Consider the following 20,317-nt stretch of genomic DNA (forward strand, 5'->3'; position numbering starts at 1 on the left):
GCATAGGATGGATCTTGCAACAGGGAAGGATTTATTTCTCAATGGAGTAAAGAAAACAACAGGATATTCACTTGATAGGATACTATGTAGCCATCGTGAGACAGATGAAAGGAACGTGGAGCTGGAATAGAAAATGTTCTCTAGAGCCCGTCCAGGAGCAGGACTTGATACGCATAGACTGTTCTAACCAAGAACAATTTATTCTCCACAAAGGAAATAAATGGTATTTAAAACAACTTTAAAAATAGCTCAATATTATTTAAATTCTTATCTCCCCCCCGTAAAATGTTTTATATGTGTATTGACAGGGAACAGTATCATATATATATATAATGTTGACAAATATATATGATATTGATAAATAAATATATGATATTGATAAATATATGTGATATTGATAAATATATATATATATGATATATATATTTTTCCAAATGTGCAAATTGAAGGCCAGGAGTGTTGTAGGTAAGTCAGCGCTCAGCTGAGATGGCCCGGGTCCAGATTCCAGCATCCCCACTTACTAGCTGTGACCCTGGTAAGTCACAGGCCCATGCAGACCTTAGCATCCTCCTTTGGAGAATGAGAAAAATAATAGTACTAACTCATAAGGTTGATGTATGGGTCAAAGGTTTTAATGGATGAGTAACAATTAGAGTGGAGCTTGGCATACAATGCATGTTTACATATAAGATATCCATAAATATCTTGAGTGAGCGAGAAATATCTAGAGATGTCTGTATGTGTTTATACATTTAGGTGTTTGGAAGACTGACTTCTAGAAAGGTATAGAATAAACTGTGAGCAGTAGGGAGTAATGCCAAAGGAGATTACTTATTTATTTTATATCATCGTATACTGTTTAATTATTGTAATTACTAACATGAAAGAGTTTTTAAATTAAAAAAAAAAGTCTCATTGGAAAATTCAATGTAGACTATTTCCGTAGAGCTATGGCTGGACACCTGGTCAGGCTGGGGCCTCGCAGAATTTTGTTTGGAGATAAAATGCTCTGAAAACAAAGCTGGAGGAAATTAAGACTTGCTATAAAAAGTGACTTCCATTAGATATCCGACACTTGAGAGATTTCTGTTTTTATTAAATGGAGCATTGGTTTTGATTTTTTTTTTTTTTTAATCCCTGTAAGAGCTTTTAATGTTTGCTCTCAGAAAGTGGGAAGTCCCGGGTAGATGAGAGATTTGCAGGAGCAAAGTGCAGATCCCCGAGGTCTATGACAGATGGCAGCAGGGGACGGGCGAGGTCAGGGCATCCCCCTGGGAAACCTCTGGTCTCTTGCCTGTGAAGGCTGGGCGGGGGGGCAGGAGCAGGGGACAGGAGGTCCGCCCACGTGGCCAGGCGCTCAGTGGGACCTGGGGCTGCAGTTCAGAGCTGATGGGAAGAGGGGTGGAGGGGAAGGGTCTGCCGTGTCCACCGATCAGAGCCCCTTCTTCGAGGGCCTCGGGCCTCTGAGTAACCCAGCTGTAGTCCAGACCTCACCAAAGTCCCAGATGAATTTTAAATAAGTGTATAGGGCGTTGAAGCAGCCCAGCAGTGTCCACCCCAAACCCACCCCAGAACACGGAGGTGGGGGGGAGCCACGTGCGCAAGGGCTCCAGCCCTAAAAGCTCCTGCGTGGAGTCCGTGCTTTTCACGTGGACCGTGATGTTCTTTCTGTTTAATACGTTAGCTCAGGCAGGTGCTGTCCGCACCGGCGAATCGCCTTCGGGAAGTGCATGTCTGTCTGTTTATTCTTGCAACAGCTGGCGGCTACTATCCTAGGCTCTGCAGCCTGCTGACCTCTGAAGCCTCACGACACCCCAGCAGTGGGAGGTGCGGACCACAGGCCCATCTTACAGGTTAAGAAACTGAAAATCACACAGCTAGCGAGGAGCAGCGCTGTGGCCCACACCCAGTTCCTTTTTCTGAAGGTCACGGGCTTACTTACACGCTTTACCGCCTCTTCCTCCCCTTAAGGACAGACAGCATTTAACATGAAATGGGCAGAGAGTTAAATCAGAAATCGGAGCAATCTACAGACCCTAAAAGAGGGAACACACACACACACACACACACACACACACACAGGCACATACACTGAGCAGCGGGAAAGCAGGAATTCTACCTCGGACTGTAGATGTGAGTCTTTTAAAGATGCACAGAAAACTTTTCTGTGAAAGTTCTGACCTTTGCAAATTTGGAAACATAAGCAGTGACCAAGGGAGTGTCCTAAGGTTAGTAAGATGTCTACCAGAATATTCCTATCCGTGGCTCAGGGGGTTAAAGCTTCTGCTTTCAGCTTAGGTCTTGATCTCAGAGTCCTGGGATAGGCCTCTGCTCAGCAGGGAGCCTGCTTCCTCCTCTCTCTCTGCCTGCCTCTCTGCCTGCTTGTGATCTCTGTCTCTCAAATAAATAAATAAAATCTTAAAAAAAAAAGAATTTCACGCGTCATATGTAATGGATATTGTTATGATAATTTCTGAGACCCCAGAGGAGTTCGTTACACAGGCTTTTGTAGGAGAGATTTTGAAAAATAGCATGAGTCATGTTCTCTGTGATGGTTTGACCAAAGCACAGATGTGAATCACTGCCCCCCAGCGCCCCTCACCGAAAGCCAAAGGACCACCACTGAAAGCCAAAGGCATGTTGTGCCGTATCTGTGAGAAGGTGTTCGACGGTGCAGACGCGAAGCCTTCTGCAGCGCGCAGCTGACGGGAGGGCCAGAGCTGGTGGCCTCCAGGTTCAGAAGACCGAGCAAAGGGGGGCAGGCGGTCGGTTCACAGAAGAGAAAATGCAGGTGGCCGGTCCACACAGGGGAGGATGCTAACAATCAGGAGAATGCAAATTAATTAAAATAACTTTTTTTCTTCAGCCACTGGCAGAATTTACCTAGTGTGGTGATATCTCATTTGGGTGGGGCTCTAAGCAAGATGGGCCTCGTCATCTGCGGATGGAGGTTGCATGGGGGTCTGGGTGTCTAGAGACTCACGGAGGAGCAGCCCGTGATGCTGAACGCGCCTGGCCTGTGCCCCGGGGATCCCCGCTCCGGCAGGACCAGCCTCCGCTCCCAGGTCAGCACCAGCATGCGCAGTTGAAGCCTTATAGAAGATGCTGAGTGCAACGTGTTTCACTCAAGTGGGAATGATTTCAATGTCCACCAGCAGGAAATGGAGAGATACTGAGTTTATTCATACGGCGAAATACCATGCAGCGGTAAGTGAGCTTGATCGATACATTTTATCGACAGACCTCAAACACACAAAGAGGTACAATGATGCGTGCACAAGGATCATATTTACTGGAGTAACACCTGCTTGCACATTATTTATGGATATTTATTTAGACATACGTATTCACACACGCATGCAGCGTATATGAATATAAACAGTTTAATGGACGTACATGGAATTCTTGGCATAGGAGGGGTGTGGATCAGTGTGTGGGGATTTGAGTGCACTTTGATTATATCTGTAATATTTTCTTATTAATAATAATAAAGGGACCAGGTGGAGAGGACATGAAATTGCAGCGGCTGCTCACACAGTAGGAAGGGGGTGCTTGTCAGACTGGGCTTGGTACTATTCTGCGTCTTTTAAATTTCTCTAAGATAGAGCCCAATGCTGAGTGCGGGTGCGCAGGTGAGCTACATTGTGAGGGAAAGGTGCTACCCACGCCTGCGGCCGTGGGTGTGTGTTGGCAATGCCCGTGTGTCCTCCGTGATGACGCAGAGTCTCCCGGTCCTCTCGTCCTGGCGGAGCGCCTTCCCACCCTCGTGGACGCAGCTGCTCCTGCAGGCCCCCAGAGGCAGCGCCAGCCTCTCCAATGTGTGTCTGGGTGTCCCTGGAAGCCCCGAGCCTCAGCCCCAGACCAAGCAGTTGGCAGAGGGGATGCACGTCCCGCTGCGGTGGGTGCCCCCTCACAAACCCGTGCATCGCAGAACATTTCTCCTGGAGCAGACTGACGGCGACCCCCCAACGTATGTTAAAAATAGGTGTGCACCTTGTCACAAATTTGGGGGAGGAACGCTCGTGTGTGTGTCTGCTTTCAGAGTGGCGTTTTTCACACCGAACTTTCCTTTCCGGTCAGAACTGGCAGCAGATTCTGGACTGTAATCCTATCACGCCGTCATCTGTGATTCGCTCATAGTGTAGCTCATTTATTTACTCACCCACCCGGCGACATTCACAGGTACCTGGTGAGGCAGGGCTCCCACACAGCCCCCAGGATTCCTGCTCCCTGACGTGCCTTCCCCGTGTACCCACCCGCTGGGCGTGCTGGCCCTGGCCAATGGGATGAGATTTCACTCCCATGAATGGTTCTCTCAGTCCAGATGACTGTCAGTCCTGATGGACTGATTCGGGAAGATGTCATAAAGGTCTCTGACAGGGCAACTTTGAAGTAATGGAAAGGGAGATTATTCTGGGTGGGCCTGACCTGATCAGGTGGGGCCTGTTATAAGCGTGTCCAGGATTTCCCCAGGAAAGGAGAGTCGGAGCTGAGAGGGCCTTCTCTTGCTGGCCTTGAAGGGGCAGGCAGCCGTGCTGGGGACGGGCCACAGAGCAGGGAAGCACAGGGCCTCCACAGTCTCAGGCACGTGAAATCTGCCAACAAGCCCTTGTGCTGCTCCCAAGGGGACCCATCGCCTCAGAGGAGAGGCAGGGCGACAGCGACCCCGAGCAGAGCACCCCGCCGGGCTGCGTCCGCCCTCCACCCACAGCAAGTGCGAGATGATAACGTGCGTCGCTCTGCCATCGCGCAGCAGTAGAAACGGACAATATGCGTTATGTGTCGCTTGCTGGGGGCGCAGAAGGGAACAAACGGCACTTTGTTCTGCAAGCACTCGGGCTGCTGGAGGAGAGAAAACGGGAAAGACACGATTTACAGCAGGAAGAGGGATCCTGGAGATGGGAATAAGGGGGTGCCCTTTGGTTGACCGCAGCAGACCCTCCCACCCTCCTGCGGAAGCCTGCCCAGCGCCAGCAGGAGGGACTCCAGCCATGACGGGTGAGGACTGCTGCCACGTGGGGCGGGACCCCTCCGCTCTTCCCCTGGCCTCGTCGGCTGGGTGGCATCCACCTGCCATCCTCTGCGGCCGTGAATTCCTCTTCCACGTCCCACCTGGAGGAAGTCTGTTGTCATCAGGGGAGATTGAGGGCGACCAATGAGGAGAGCTGACAGGTGAAGACAGAGGGTCCTGAAGGTGTTTGAGCCCAGGTCCAGCCAAGCCTGAAACCAGCTCGAATCTCACCTTTCACGGTTAAAGGAACTAGTAAACCTCAGGGATCCAACTGTCCTGACTCATGAATACGACGTGCACGCAGCTGGTATAATCAGCTCCCCAATTTTAGTTACTGCTGTCATCCCCAAAACCGATTATCCATGGGAACTAACGAAGCCCTGTGAGATCTTGAAAGGTGGGCACGTCAGTCCCGGGTGCTTACTGGGGAGGACTGAGTCCCAGGCAGAGCCGTCCAAACGGAGCGCACCTGGGATGAAGGATGGACACGGACATCTCGGAAGGGGCCCTGCCATCCGTCTTCGTGAGCGGTCTGGCTTGCCTATGATTTGTGGTCACCCGGAATGGAGGAAGGGGATGGCGTTTCCAGAGGCACTGGTCACAAAGAGCCCCCTGGACACAGCCCCCTGGCAGGCACTTGCTGGAGAAGGGGGAGCTGTGGTCCTATCTCGGGGCTGTGTGTTTGCGTCTCCTTCCAGAAGGCCGGGGAGCACACGGTATCAGACCACGCTGGCAGTCTGGCAGGGCTCCCGTGCTATGACGGCGACACCAGAAGACGCCTCTAGACGTTGGAACAAATCAGGTCGTTCAGATCCACGATCAGCTCCTGCCTGGAGATGGCCTTCCTCCCGCCTGGCGGGCGCACGGACCTGGGGAATCCGGGTTGGCCGGGGGCGATCTGGAGGTGCTGGTCATTGCCGTTGGTCTGCTGGTCGCTGCTGGACGCCGCCGACATGGAATCGGATTCGGAGAGGGATGGCTCAACCTCGGGCTTGCCCCGGGGCATCGGGGGGTGCTGTATGGCCTGGAGAGTGCGGGACCGCGGCTTCTTGTACACAGCCACGGGCCTGTCGAATGGAGCCCCAAAGCCGTCATCCAGGGACTTGAAGTGCGGCCTCCCCCGGTGCTCAGGAGCTGGGCTCTGACCTTCTGACCTGTCGCCGACATAAAAACGCGGAGTTCCTTGGAGGAGGCCTCTCAGGGACAGCGGGTGGAGAGACCGTTGGACCAGCTCTCTCCACAGGACACCCTCCTCTTCCTTGCTCAGCGGCGGAGAGGGCCCCTGCTGGTGGGCCCAGGACACACCTGGTCGCGGGGTCCTGGGACACATCTCCACGATGTCCCCCGAGGCTTCCATCCTGAAACGTCTCTCTGGCCAGAAAGTGGGATGGGTTTTTTGGCGAGAGTCTCGTTCATTAACGACGTAGTATCTGGGGGCACGAGACCTGGGATCACGTGGCACCGCGGCCGAGAGCCCCACTGCACGAAGAGGGGGGTCGATCTGCTGGAAGTCTCTTCGGCAAACCGGTTGTGTGTAGACATCTTCCGTGTGCTTCGCCCGCGTCCCCAGGGAGTAGGACCTGTTCTTGCGCCAGTCACCTGCCCTCGCGCTCTGACCACACAGACACCTGTAAGGCAGGGGGTCAGTCTCCCGTGCCCTCGGTACCCTCTGAGCCCCAGGCCTCCTGCGTGCGGGGAGCGAGGGCAGCGGCGCTCTCCGCCTGTTCCCTCACCCACGTTCCCAAGGGTTAGCGCAGGTTCTGCAGATGACACGCAGGAGGGTTTGGGGACGCAGCTACACCGATGTCTTTACTCCTGGAATTCTTAGAGTCCTTCATGGAATGGTGTGCCCAGTGACCCTCCATGGAGGGTCTGCTAATATAATTCGCGAGGGAGCCCCCTTCCATCCAGGAGTGCGTAGTGGGACTGACGTGTGGAAATCCTGTTAGGAGTGTCGCCGCTCACCCCCTTGGCCAGGCACCCAGCTGTCCAGCAGCTCGGACGCGGCCGGCCTGTCCATGTCCGACATGGGACGTGGCCCACCCATCAGAGCGGAATCCCTCCTTGTCAAGGCCCCACGGATACGCAAAGATAACCCTCCTATAGCAGACCTTCCAATCCTTTGTTAACCTGGCCAGCGGCTTTAACAAAAAAGCCAGAACAGAACGCCAACCCTCCATCCCCCTGTATCTTATCCGTGTGGCATTCACTGTGTTACACTCAGATGCGGTTCTCCAGGCGGGGTAGGGGCCCTGCATCCTTCCAGAAGCCCCTCCTCCGTGAAGGAGATCCAGGGTTCCGCTGCTGTCTTACAGGCAAGTAAGGCCGAGACAACACGCCCCGTGTCCCATCACGGCAGGCTGATCCTGCCACTAACTCGGACAGCCTAGAACTAAAATATGAAAGATCTTGGCAATAACAGGGCCACTGCGAAGTTAAAAAATAAAAGACAAAACAATTATTAAAAGGCATATCCCCCACCCTTGGGCTATAGAAATACACACCCTAGGGCGGCAGGAATGTTTGCCTGGAGGTTGTCTGGCAGAAGGCCTAGGAAGCAGACTGCCCGGTTGGACGCGCTCGGTCCTCCCATTTCTTCTCAGTAGCAGCTGGTCCCGGGGCCTTCTGACAGAATCGGAATTCGATGGCCCTGTCCCCCTGAAACCGCGGAGGCCCTCAAATCCCTAAGGGCTCTTTATCCCCAGCTCTATGGCCCTGGGCCCTCCCCGGCCGGTGTCCCGGCCAGGGAGGTGGATTTCCTGCTTGGCTGTGGGTCAGCTCACCTGTTAGGGTCCTGCTCCGGCCTGGGCTTGAAGGTGCCAGGAAGAGGCGAGCTGGGGCTCCTGAGGCCTGGCTGGGGACTGGGGGGTGTGCCCGGGGTGACGGTCTCCATCCTGCCACTCTTGCTGCTGGAGGAGCCTGCGCTGACCACGGCGCCGTTGCTTTGGGGCAACACCGAGTGAGCCGAGGACAGCTGGCTGCTGAGGTCACTCTCCTTTGGAAGCCTCTTGATGCTTTCCTCTTGGGTTTGGATTCGGGCTGCAGGAGGAGGGTGGGATGGGAAAAGAGGGGGAGACATGCTTAAGCTGACCGGGCGCCCAGTGGGGCTGACTTCCAGCTGCTGGTCTGCAAACAATCACATGAACGTTGCAGAGACGCCCCTCCCACCGGCAACGAGCATTCCGCCACTCAAATCATTTCTTCACGGTCAGTTGGAACAGGAAGGCAGCGTGGACTCACGTGAACCCCGAGACTTTACACATGCACCATCGAATACCCCCTAGAGAGCAAATGGGTCGTTCCCCAGCTTTGGGGCTCTGGTGGTTGATCTGTCTCAGGCATATAATAAAGCCGATGGGACAACTGGGATTTTTTTTTTTGGAAGCGGTTCACAGAGCATTCTGAGAGGACATGTAGACTGAATTAAGGTAAGCACCATCAGACACTGGTCCTGCCATCCCGAGAGAGGTCCCGGAGATGCTTGGGTTTGAAGACAACATGAGCTGAACTTGACTACGTCCTATGACTTTCAGTGGGGTTTGATGGCGTGAGCTCTAGTCCCTTCCTGTGCGGAGGCTGCCTTCCGGCCAGGGGGTGGGGCAAACCTAACCCTTGGTCTGTGTGGCTCCAACGTCGGCCTCCCTCCCACGCCCCCCTTCCCATTAGCTCATAAAATGATGCAGTTGGTCATTTTAACATCGCCGGCTGATCCTTCCAGCTCCGCATATGATGTGGTCTCCAAGTGGCCCCCAGAGAGGGGCAGTTTCCCTCGAGCTATCCCTGCCGCTTGCCTCCCTTCCAGCCACACGAGCCTTCGGCTTCCTGTTTTCCTTCTTTCTCCACGAGACTCTTTCCTCTTCCCTCAAGGAGCCTGGTTTCTCCAGGTGCTGCTGGGGAATTGGGACGAGCAGGAGTGCCTGCCGTGTCGGTGGCTGGGTGAGCCCATCAGGCATTGCCCTGCCGGAGGGGACCCGAGGGGCGTGCCCTCCGGAGGCTGGACCCTGCAGTGGAGACCTGGGGAAGGGGTCTTGCCAGGAAGAAATGGCCACTGAGAAGTAGACAAAAGTGAGCAAGGATGTTCTTGGGGGTTTTCTCCAGATTTTTGTGTTCCTTTTTCTCCCCTACCTCAAAACTTCCTTCTCTTTTCAGACATGTTTTGATGTGATTCACAGGCCTGAATATGATGTAACAATGGTAAATTTAAACCAATATTTATAACCGTAGATTTTATTTTATTGTGTGTGGTTAAGGGTGACAACCACAGTTCACTGTTGGTGGGGTACCATCAGCTGCCCCGGTTGTAAACACAGTCATGACCGAGACACCTGACATCGTCGCTCATACTTGCCTTCTACCATTTGGGCAACCTTCTTCTTATCTTCAGATCTGGCCTAAAATACAAACGATAAGTGTACGTTTGTTTTGGGTGTAGCAGGAAGACATAATAATACTAATCTTGGGTGGAGGGTGGGGGGGAACTGTGTGTCATCCCTCATGCCGTACGCCATGTCCCTATACCTGCTGTCACTTGGGGACGGCGTACTCCGGACTCAGACCTGCTACTTGAATGAGTAAATGCTCACACCCAGGGCCGATGTTTCACTTAGGAAGTTTTTGTTTGTTTGTTCGTAAGGTTTGTTTTAGACCATGTTTAGACTCTGCCGAAACTTTGAGACACGAAAGAGAAAGTATGGATCGACAACATGGGAAATGTATGTTTCCCCAAAAACGCCCTTGGCAGCTCCAAATTCATTTCTTCTCTGATTGCTTCTGGAACTGTTTCTTGACGTGAATTCATTATCCATGGAGTTATGTTTACAAAAACTGAGAAAGGCATCTCTTTTTGCACAGGATTCTGGGACTGGGGTAAGAAAAGGGTGGCACCCACTCTCAGGCATGTGGGGCAGGGTAGGTGTGAGCCTGAGGGCAGGTGCCTCCCTTGTCCCTGTCCTGGCCTAGGTGGGGTGGAGGGGCCCCGTGGTCTGCAGAGACTGGACCTGTCGGTCTCCCTCTGACCATTCTGAGAGCAAAGTCCCAGATGGGAGAGAGGATAATGACGACCAGAGTCTAAGTCATGAGAAAGTTGGGTCTTTGGGTCCAAGCAGAGTGGGCTCAGATGTCCAGGTTGACACAGGCCTGGGAAGCCCACTTCTCCCCCAGCCCACCATGCCCTAAAGCCTTGGTGCAGCCACAAGAGGGCACCAACGTGCTCAGGGCATCCGCAAGGGCCCTGGGGCAGGAAAAGCCGGACTCCGTGAGTTCCTGGTCGGATGGGAGCTGTCCCTGGGTGTTCTTAGAAATAACTCTGCGGAGCCTGGGGCAGGCGTGGCCTTATGTCCCCTGGGGGCGGCCAAGACTCATCGTGATTTGAAAACAGGACCCCACCTGCATTCCCTTGCTGGCCAGACCTGCCGTGTGGCCCTCACACGGGACAAAGCAAAGATGATGTGATACTTGCGTTTTGGATCTGCATTCGGAGCTGCTGGTTGCTGAGTTTTAGGGACCTTGCGATGCTCTGGAGGTAATAGATGAGCATGCTGGAAGAGAGCACGGGCATGAGTGAGCCCCCTTTTCCGGGCTCAGGGCACGCTCCCCGCCACGCTGGTGGGCAGGAGCCCGGGGTCCCCACCATCCCCACCCTGCCGCCGGGGAGGGAGGTATGAGAGTGCTCGAGCCAGCATCAGGAGGGTGCTGCTTTAGAAGGAAAGCTTCTTGGTTTCCCCGTGACATTCCTTGACCTGGACTTCTGCAGGGTCATAAGGACGAGGCCAGGATGGGGACGGGGGGGGGGGGGTGGGGGAGAAGTTTTACAGAGCATTGCACTAGGAGTGCTGGACCTGCTCGCTGCTGTGTTTCTTCTGAGTCAAAAACAAGCAGAAGCTACCCAGCTGCTTTGTGAAACCCCTTCTCGAGATTATTTTAACTTCAGTCAGATAGGACGGTGCTAATGACATGCAGCCCCATCGCCGTGGTCCCAGCGATCACCCGCACGACGAATCAGGACCCCAGACCTCCCCGGCTCCTGCGCGACCCAGTCCCTGCCTGTATCATGAGGCTCTGTATGTGACTCTGCGATGAGCTCGTTGGTTTTCTGGAAAGGCTGTAAAGCAGTGCTCCTCTGTTGGCGGGAGCTGGCCGGGAGGCGTGGGCGGTACTCACAAAAGCAGGAGCACGGCAGGCAGGATAACCACGGGACTGCTGACGTAGCCCACCACGGAGCCAAACCACGCGGGGAAGTCCTTCTCGATCGTTTCTGACACGATGTCATACATTTTCTCCTGTCCACTGTGGGAAAGGCGAAACCCCGGACTGGATCGCTCTGGGCGGGAGGGTGCCGCAAAGCCATCACCAAACAGCTACGGGGCTGGAGGTCCGGCCCTCAAAGTCAGGGGCAGAGGCAGGGCACACATCCCGCCATGGGAAGGATACGTAAGGCTCCTAAGGAGATCTTATAGGAGCTGACTGTCTGATTAAGACCAGGTTTGAAGGGGGCGTCCGTGATCCCGGTGTGTGCGTGTGTTTGATGCTGTATAAAACCCAGCCTCTAAATGTCGTATGTAGTTGTGAAACTGACCTGAAGCAAACGCTAGTCTAGAACTCGCTGTCTTGATGCCGTTTGAGAAATAATGTATCAAAAGTGGCCTAGGTTAAAAAAAAAAAAAAAAAAAAAAAAAATAAAAAAAAAAAAAAAAAAAGTGGCCTAGGTTATCTTTTAATAAAAGCTTCCCGAGTTCTGGAAGGGAAACAGTGCCCAGCCGGAATTTCTCTGCAGCCCAGGAGCTCTGCCCTGGCCCCGGCTGCTTTTAACGGAGCTCCCCAACTTTGCAAGATGAGCCCAGAGGCACGCCTCTCTGACAGCCGCCTGCTCTCGAGGCAGGAGCCCTGGTCTTGGATTCACCAGCTGTGGGTTCGAGAGCTTTCTCTGCTGCGGACGCGTTCTGTCGGTCGGGAGGAGAGTTTATCTCCGTGCGGGGGCCCTTCCCCTGGAGCTGGCTGGAGCAGAAGGAACCAAAATAACTCACCTGAAGGGCCCGCAGTTCAGGGACGGCTTGTAGCGGACGATCGCAAAGACGGTTGGCAACATGCAGAGGAAGAGCATGAACAGGAGCATGGCCAGGTAGAAGTTGTTGGATCTGCAGAGGAACCGCCGCGGGCTGAGTCCCTTCCGTGGCCCGTTGCCGAGGACCCACGTGCCCGGAGAACCGCACCAGAGCCGTAGCTCTGACTACACACAGAGAGCTCCTCCCCCAGTTACCTGGAGAGGGTCTGTCATGAGGTCGCGGGGAGCTTAGCGAACAAGATCTGGGCGCCCAGAGGGACTTCGTAGGCGGTCCAGCCCCGCCCGGTCCTCTGCTCCGCACGGGCTGAGCACCTGCTCCCTCACACCGAGAGAGTGGCGGGCCCTTGGTTGTCCCATTCAATGGGCTTGGTTCAATGAGTTCGACTCATTGAAAAGTCTTAGCACCTTTCCCTCGTCCACCTGCGTCCTGCCTGATGGTTGCCCGTCGTGTTCCCAGCCTTGGACTTGCCTCCTCTGTCTAAGAACAGTTAGGGTCCTCTGGGGCGATTCCTGACTCTCTCACTGAGATGTGGTTTGTATCCTCTCTGGTCCTGGCTGCTCAGGGTGACTGTTCTGCCTGATTAAGGCCTGGGCCCTGAGCGCTACGCTGGTATCAGGGAGCTCGGCCCCGCTGGGCATCCCCAAGGACAGCTCCAGTTTGTGCGCTGTGCGAGGCCCTGCACACAGCTCTGGAGAGAGGACATGAGCAGTCAGTGTAGAGATGGTCAGCTAGCGCCCTTCGCCGCTCCGTGTCTCTCTTTAGTGAAAGAGACTGGCCTAGAAGCGAATAGAAAATATCAGAGCTCGTGCAAGGGAGTAAGCGTGTGAATGCTGATTGTTCATTTGTGAAACCTTCTCTGTGTCCTGCACATAAGTATGTAAGTATCAGGCGCAGTGTGGAGGGGCACACATCGTGTGTACACAGACAGGGCGTGTGTCGACGTTAAACTGATAAAATATATGTATGCCTGTCCACGTGAGACATATAAAAACATACTAATATACATATATGTACAAGTGTATGCCTGAACGTGTGTCCTGGTCACCAGGTAAAATAGAAATATGAACACCGTCACGTAGGCAGTTCATGGTCAGAAGTTTGAAAGCCACCACTGTAAAGCTGCATAAGTAGCTCTCACATCAAAAGAAAACAACGGGGCTCTAAGCACCGTGTTCAAACCGTGTTACGAGTTCACCAGAGTGGCTCAAGGGGAAACAGAAGCGAACAAGTGTCAGCAAGGTTGTGGGACATCCGAGACGCTCCCACGATGCTGGGAGAAGGGGCGAAAGGCGTGACCACCCTGAGGACCTTTCTGGGCCTGTGTGGGGAGGGGAGCACGTGCACGCGCCCAGCCGGCAGCTGTACCCTGAGCGCGTTCCCAGCAGAGACGCTGAGGAGTGTGGGCATGGCAGCGTTATCTGTGACAGCAAGCGACCCACGCGCCCGCCAGCAGGAGCACGGATGCGGACACCGGGGAGGCTTCCTTCATAAGCTGAGTCTCCCCGGCACAACGCTGAGGCAGAGAAGCTTGGGACGGAAGGGCCCAGAGTGTGCGCACCGGCATTTAAGTCCGGGAAAGAACCGCGGACCGTTAATGCCTTTAGAAGGTGGTTGTGACTCCGTGATCTTTGACAAGACAAACCTGGATGCTTTAACTAGATACTCAGAACTTCTGAAAATAAGAAAGAAAGAAAGAAAAAATAAAAACCCTTGCTAGATTTCTACAATTATGGGAAAGAAACCGTAGCATTTTTTTGGAACGAGTGTAAATTTGAACTATTTTATTCCGCAGGGAAAGCCTTACTTTAACATTGAACTATTTTATTCCGCAGGGAAAGCCCTACTTTAACATTGAACTATTTTATTCCACAGGGAAAGCCTTACTTTAACAATCTCTTACTAAGTGTGTCCCGTGCCCTGCAAAGAGCGTCTTTAGGAAAACTAAGTTTACATCTGAGTGGTCCTCAGTCCTCAAGAGTGAGGGCAGGTGGTTACGAGGAGTTAAATTCCAAACCTAGTAGATAAAACAGCATTGTGAGACAATAGATCTGTGGTGTTTTTAGGAGTGATTTGTATAGGACAGTAGCATGGGTACATAGGTTAGGAGGCAGTCCTCATTCAAAGCTGACATTTTGAATAGTCCCATTGTTTAATAGTCTCAGTCAAGGGGCACCTGGGTGGCTCAGTGGGTTAAGCTGCTGCCTTCAGCTCAGGTCACGAACCCAGGGTCCTGAGATCGAGCCCCGCATCGGGCTCTCTGCTCAGCGGGGAGCCTGCTTCCTTCTCTCTCTCTGCCTGCCTCTCTGCCTGCTTTTGATCTCTGTCTGTCAAATAAATAAATAAAATCTTAATAAAAAAGTTTAAAAAATAGTCTCAATCAAATTTTAATTTAATAGTCTCATTGTTTAATAGTCTCAGTCCCATTTGGACTCTCCCCGCCTTCCTTTCTGGGCTTTAAAAAACTGCTTATGAAGATCGGAAATAATGTTTTCTTAGAAGTTTGAGAAACTTGTTTGTAAAACACTGTGAAGCTGAAGACTTTGGGGAGATGTTTCTCTTTCCCGTCTATTTCCAAAGTCCTTGATCTTCCTAGTTTCACCCTCTTCGTGAGTCATCTTGGCAGCTTTTAGTTTTGCATAAAAAGGTCTATTTTATTATGATTCAACTTTTTAAAATGTAGAATTACATATTGTGTACGACTATCGTTTAAAAGTCTCTTCTGGGGCGCCGGGGGGACTCAGCCAGTGAAGTGGACGCCAAGTGGCTCTCATGATGCCAGGGTCGTGGGATCGAGCCCCGCATCGGGCTCTGTGCTCGGCGGGGAACCTGTTTCTCCCCCTACCTAAGGCTCACACCCCCTGCTTGTGTGCTCTCTCTCTCTCTCTCATTCTCTCTGTCCCTCTCTGTCAAAATAAATAAATAAAATCTTTTTTTAAAAAGCTTAAAAATCTCTTAAAAAAAAAAAAGGAATTGGTAGCGCGTGGAATGGAGCCCAAGGGGAGCCTCTGGGGGTTATTCTTACTCCGTGTCTTGATCTGGACGCTTGTTACAAGCTTTGGTTTGTAAATATCCTGATGGACATTTATGCCTCGTGCATTTTCTAAATGGTTATTAAACCAATAAAAAGTTGGAAAAAAAATTAAAAAGAAAGGGGAGTAAAGATTCGATCTGAGGGTGGGCACCGGAGTGGCTTCGGGGAGGGGATAACATGAGGGGGGCAGGCGGCTGGGAGAGCCCCGTGCTGGAGGCCCCCCCCCCCGCAGGCGAGGAGGGTGCGCATGGCCTAGGTCCCCTGGGGGGGGCGGAGGGGGTCCCCGCTACCTGGAGGCCCGGAACACTTGCTGGTGAGGTACGTTGCAGGTCAGCACAGCCCAGCTCCGCAGGTACATGAGGCCGATCAGCTTGAGGACGTTGAATGCCGGGAGGCATGGGGAGAAGAAGGCCCCCATCCTAGAGCCGCAGAGGGAGGCGGGTTAGCGTCAGGCCTCCTCCCGCCCACCGTGCGTCTGCGACTCTGGGGGTCCCTCCCTGTGCCAGAAGAGCTAGAGAAGCCCCAGACAAGTGTGCGGCCCAGCCCTCCAGCCGGGGTCCCCTCGCCCGGCACCCCGCGTGCACCTGCGCACCCCGAGCTCGTCTCTCCCTCCACTCCAGTGGCTCCCCCCCCCCGCCCCGTCTGAGAGTCCGCGTTCCGCCCCCCACTCACAGCAGACTGACCTCCTACCTGTTCTCGCTAATTGAAAGACATCCGAAGAGGATCTTGGCATTTTTTGCTTTTACAAAATGGTACAACAGTGCCCCCTTTTCTACGGGGTTTGTTCCAAGACCCGGGTGGATGCCCGGAGAAACGGAGCCAAACCTTATAGACTGTTTCTTCCTGTACACACCTACGTGCCTATGATAACGTTGTGTGTGTAAGTCAGTCACAGTAGGAAATTAACTAATTCATAATAATTCATAATAAAAGAGAACAATGATAACCATAGATGGGACGTGCCTGTAACGGGAATCATTCGAATAAGCTTCTGGGGAGGGCCTAAGCTTAGAAGCTTCTGAATGATTCTTATTCAGAATGATTATTCGAATGATTCCTGTGCAGATTTTTTTTTTCTTTTTTTTGGCTATGACCAATAGTGGCCTAAACCCAGACTACTTCTTTCATTGTTCCTTTCCTCAAAATGCTCGGAAAGCCATTACTAAATTATACAAGCAAAATGGCTTCCTTCGGAGCAGTGTACATCCTTCCTAATTCTTATGGCTGTTGACTACAGGCATGTCCCGTCCAGACCGAGTAAATCAAAATCTTAGCCCCGATGAGATGCAAGCAGAGGTAAGAAGCAGCTTCGGCACCTACCAGATCATTCCCTGGTTGTAGACTAAATGTAACACGTTCTCTGCTATTTTGAATTCCCCGTATTCAGGCTGCAAGGGAAAATGAACTGCATCAAAGAAAGGGTCCAGGGTTCTTTGCACAAACCTAGTGATGATCGTCCCAGGCCGAGGACACTTTGCTCCCACAGCCACAGAGCGATCGCCCCAGGAAGCAGGGTCAGAACAGAAGACTCAGCTCTGTGCCCCCTCCCCTGCTCCCTCCTGAGTTTCAGCTGTGTCAGCAAAGGGGAAGGGGATCTAGGCATCTGAACATCCCCTGGGCTGGTGGGGGGACTCCGCATCTCACTTACAAACTTGCTCTCCAGGTCCCAACACCAGTAGTCGCTCAAGTGCCGGACGAAGAGTCCTCGGAAGAAGTCTATGAGCAGCGTGCTGGCCACGGTGAACAGCATGTCGATGATGGAAAGCTTCAGCATCTCCTGGACACACAGCGGCCTCAGTGCCCCCACGTCCCGCTCGCCACCGTCCCCCCCTCCTGCGGGGCCCCTCCTCTGCCAGTTCCACGGGCTCACCCGTGGCATCTCATGTCTGCCACATCACGGGGGCTCAGTCAATATTTGTTGACTCGAATTGAATTTTGATGTCTGAGGCCAACTTTACACGAAACCGGGAGAGAGCCCGAGCCACCGGAGACCACGTGGGGTCAGTGGTTCCAGTTCAGGGGCAGAGTTCTCGGCCTGAGATCCCGTGTGGAAGGTGGAAGGCAGAGCAGCTCAGACACAGGGTCTGGAGCAGGTGCCTGGGCTCAGACCTTCCTGTGCTCCTCCCGTCTGTGTCCTCAGGCAACACACGTCACCTCTTGTGCCTCAGTTTCCCCATTTGTGCCTGTGAGGAGGATGCTCGGATTCTCACGAGGACTAAGCTCTTAAAACAGGGCCAGCAGGAGCCCCTCGGGCGCTCAGTCGGGTGAGCGCCTGATTCTTGATTTCGGCTCAGGTCATGACCTCAGGGTCCCGGGATCGAGCCCCTATTGGGCCCCTGGGGGCTCAGCACAGAGTCTGCTTGGGATTCTCCTCCTGGCTCGGCCTCTGTCCCTGCTTGCTCCTGCCTCCCCCAAAATAAATAAATAAATCAAACGAAACAAAACGAAACAAAAGCCAGGGCCAACATGTCGTTGACACTTTGTGGGCCCTTGTGCTGACGGTCACTCTTCATCTGGGGAAACCATAAACCGTCACCGGATCTTATTTTCCTTTTCTACAAAACAGAGATGATGACCTCCCCGAATTAAGGATGACAGGGGCGGAGGAAGGGGCCTCGTAAGGCAGAAAAGGGAGCCACCTGCCCGACGTAGGTCTCCCAGCACTGGTCTTGCGGACGCTGGGTGTAGACACTGGTCTTGTTGGCCTCGGAGAAGGGCAAGGTGGGAGCGGGAATGCTGGTCTCTCCCGGGGCCCACGTGCTGTGTCTCGGGAGCCCCGGCCCCGGCCCGGGTGTGGACCACTTCTCTTCTTCAGGGGCTGTGCTGGTGGCGGAGAAGGTGATGAGATCTGTCCAGTGGCTCGTGTTATTTGGGGTGCCAGCTTCCTGTGGGGGGAGGGAGGAAGAGAAAAAGGCTGCCCCCGTATTCGTGAGCAAGCTTCACAGCCACCGAGGGCACCGCTGCCTTGCTTGGGAACGACTTCTCTCTCCCCCTTTCCGTCGTGTTCACTGGATCTGTCTGTCTGTCTCCGCTCGGTGGATGGTCACTTTGCAGCTGTCCCTGACCATGAACACAGGGTCCTAACAGACAGCATTTGTTGGTCCCTTGTGAGTGTCGGGGACGGCCCTAGGTTAACACCTTCTGTTTCTCCTCACCCTTACAAGTGCCTTGGGTCCGACCCATCATCCCTTGTCACAAACACAGAGGCTGAAGCTCAGGCCGGCGGAGGGGACCACTCCAGGGGGGTCTGCCATTGAGCGGCGGTAAGACCCAGCTGTGTGATACCCAGATGCAAAACTGCCCTCTGCACCGTCTCTTCTGCCCTGTGAGCCTCTGGGATGGGACACTCGGGTGCAGCGGGCATGGACCGAGACCCCTGGGAACCCCCTGCTCCTCCCCGTCCCCACCGTGTGGGAAATGCTCACAGACGGGGCGCTTTTCCCTAGGATGGGAGCCGAAACCCGTGTGGGGTGCTCCCCTCCAGCACTCGTTTTCTCCCAGTTTGCCACAAGACTCCCACGGCCTGCCTCCCGTCCTCGGGTCACCGGTGAGCGCCACGGACACTTTTTCCCCCAGGCGCTGGCGGGAACGGAGCGGTGCCCTCACGACCGCTGGACTCCGGAGACCCCGGTTCTCCTCCCAGCAGGGTCACTCACTCACCCTAAACCCCGGCCTTGGTTTCTTTACCTTGGAAGTGGGGCTAACACTCCTCTCCTCACCTCGAGACCACCACAGCCGAGTTGAGTTTGGAACGTGATGTGTGGAGTGTGAGAATGAGCCACGAGGATGTCCACAAGGATGGCCCTGGCGTGTATGCGTGTGCACATGTGTGTGCCTGTGTGGGTATGTGTGCACTCGTGCGTGTGTGCATGTGTGTGCACTCGTGCGTGTGGCCGCGGGGCTGGGGAGCGCTCACCTCCGGGCTCATGCTGTTGACTTTGTCCAGAAGCGCAATGATCAGGCTGTAGAGGTTCCCCAGGTACAGCACCAGGACCCTGAAAGCATAAGCCTGCTTGGAGAGACAAGACCACGTGGGAGAGCCCTGGGGGACACATGTGCCACCAGTCGGGGGGACTCTCAGGGTCCTGCTAAGCCAGCGGCCAGCACACTTGGTCTCCTTCAGAATCATGGCGGGGGTGGGGGGCATTTAAAAAATACAGGATTCCAGAACCCGTTCTGTTATCGTCAGGCTGGATGGGGTCTGGGCACCCCTTTCTAGCCTTCCCCCGAGATCCCGCTGCAGCCCGTGCTTGGCTCAGCCTTTAAAATCACTTTGTCACAGAAAAAGGGTGAGCTGAGGACGCCAGGCACCGTGACAGCCGGCCTCATCTCTCCCCTTGATTTCTGGTGGCTACAGTGATTTTCCAGGCAGGATCTCATTTGACCCTCACGACTCCGGGAGGCACACGGGAGGACGGACGAGATTGAAACATGGGGGCAGGGGACATGCAGGGCAGCTGCTCAGGTTTGCACAGTTTGCAAGAGTCAGACGACAATTCCAGGATCTCGGGGTCTGCTTCTGAAATGCAGGCTGAGCGGGCAGGGGGCTGCGGGCAGCTGTGACCTGGTGGGAGCCGCTGGCCAGTGAGCCAAGACTTGCTGCCGTCTCCCAGGAGCAGGAAGGCTTTGGAAGCAATCGGGAGTCCTGGGAGTTTCCCAGGACGTAGCTTGTGTCTGATCAGAAATGTGTCTGGGACAGCGAGGTGGGAAAGGACAGCAGCAGGTTCACCAACAGCCCCCCACGGACACTAAGTGCAAACTTAGGGGTCAGGAAACCAATACAGGGGAGGACAACGAGAGAGCAGCTTTATCCCAAGGACAAGACTTCAAGGTGAAGCTTTGCGTGGCCCCTGGTGCCCACAGGCCCTGACATTCCCTAGGGGCAAGGCTGACCAACACCTGTGTGGGAGTGACCAGAGGGCATCAGGGACACCGCGGCGGCTGGCCCCGGCTCTCCCCGTGATTCCCTGCACACCCAGTGGGGGCCTGCCCACCTCTGCATTCGGGGTCCCTGAGCCCTGGGCGTGCGCTCAGAAATGCTCCCGATGCCCCCCGCCCCTGCCCCCTGCCCGGCTCTCCTGTTGCTCTGGTCCGCACTGTGTCTTGGACAGCAGGGGACACAAGCGGCGGTGGACTAAATGGAACTTAATGGAACTAAAATAATATGTCTGGCTCAGAATCGGCCCTCAGTCGTCTGGGGCGCGTCTCTTGACG

The 20,317-nt window shown here is 54.0% G+C and overlaps 1 protein-coding gene across 1 annotated transcript in view; it reads right to left on the minus strand.

The window, feature by feature from the left end:
• Positions 1–5,277: 5,277 nt before the first annotated feature.
• Positions 5,278–20,317, minus strand: part of TMC3 (transmembrane channel like 3) — a 36,128-nt gene continuing 21,088 nt past the window's right edge. Inside the window, exons 12-22 of the mRNA XM_046009213.1 lie at positions 19,020–19,098; positions 17,743–17,988; positions 16,752–16,880; positions 16,424–16,491; positions 15,394–15,522; positions 12,034–12,144; positions 11,171–11,296; positions 10,470–10,548; positions 9,360–9,402; positions 7,795–8,050; positions 5,278–6,639 (exon numbers count right to left, since the gene is read on the minus strand). Of these exons, the coding sequence (XP_045865169.1) occupies positions 5,793–6,639; positions 7,795–8,050; positions 9,360–9,402; positions 10,470–10,548; positions 11,171–11,296; positions 12,034–12,144; positions 15,394–15,522; positions 16,424–16,491; positions 16,752–16,880; positions 17,743–17,988; positions 19,020–19,098 (2,113 nt within the window). The 3' untranslated portion in view covers positions 5,278–5,792. The remainder of the gene's footprint in view (positions 6,640–7,794; positions 8,051–9,359; positions 9,403–10,469; positions 10,549–11,170; positions 11,297–12,033; positions 12,145–15,393; positions 15,523–16,423; positions 16,492–16,751; positions 16,881–17,742; positions 17,989–19,019; positions 19,099–20,317) is intronic.

Source organism: Meles meles, chromosome 6, assembly GCF_922984935.1.
Source record: "Meles meles chromosome 6, mMelMel3.1 paternal haplotype, whole genome shotgun sequence".
NCBI classification, from domain to species: domain Eukaryota; kingdom Metazoa; phylum Chordata; class Mammalia; order Carnivora; family Mustelidae; genus Meles; species Meles meles.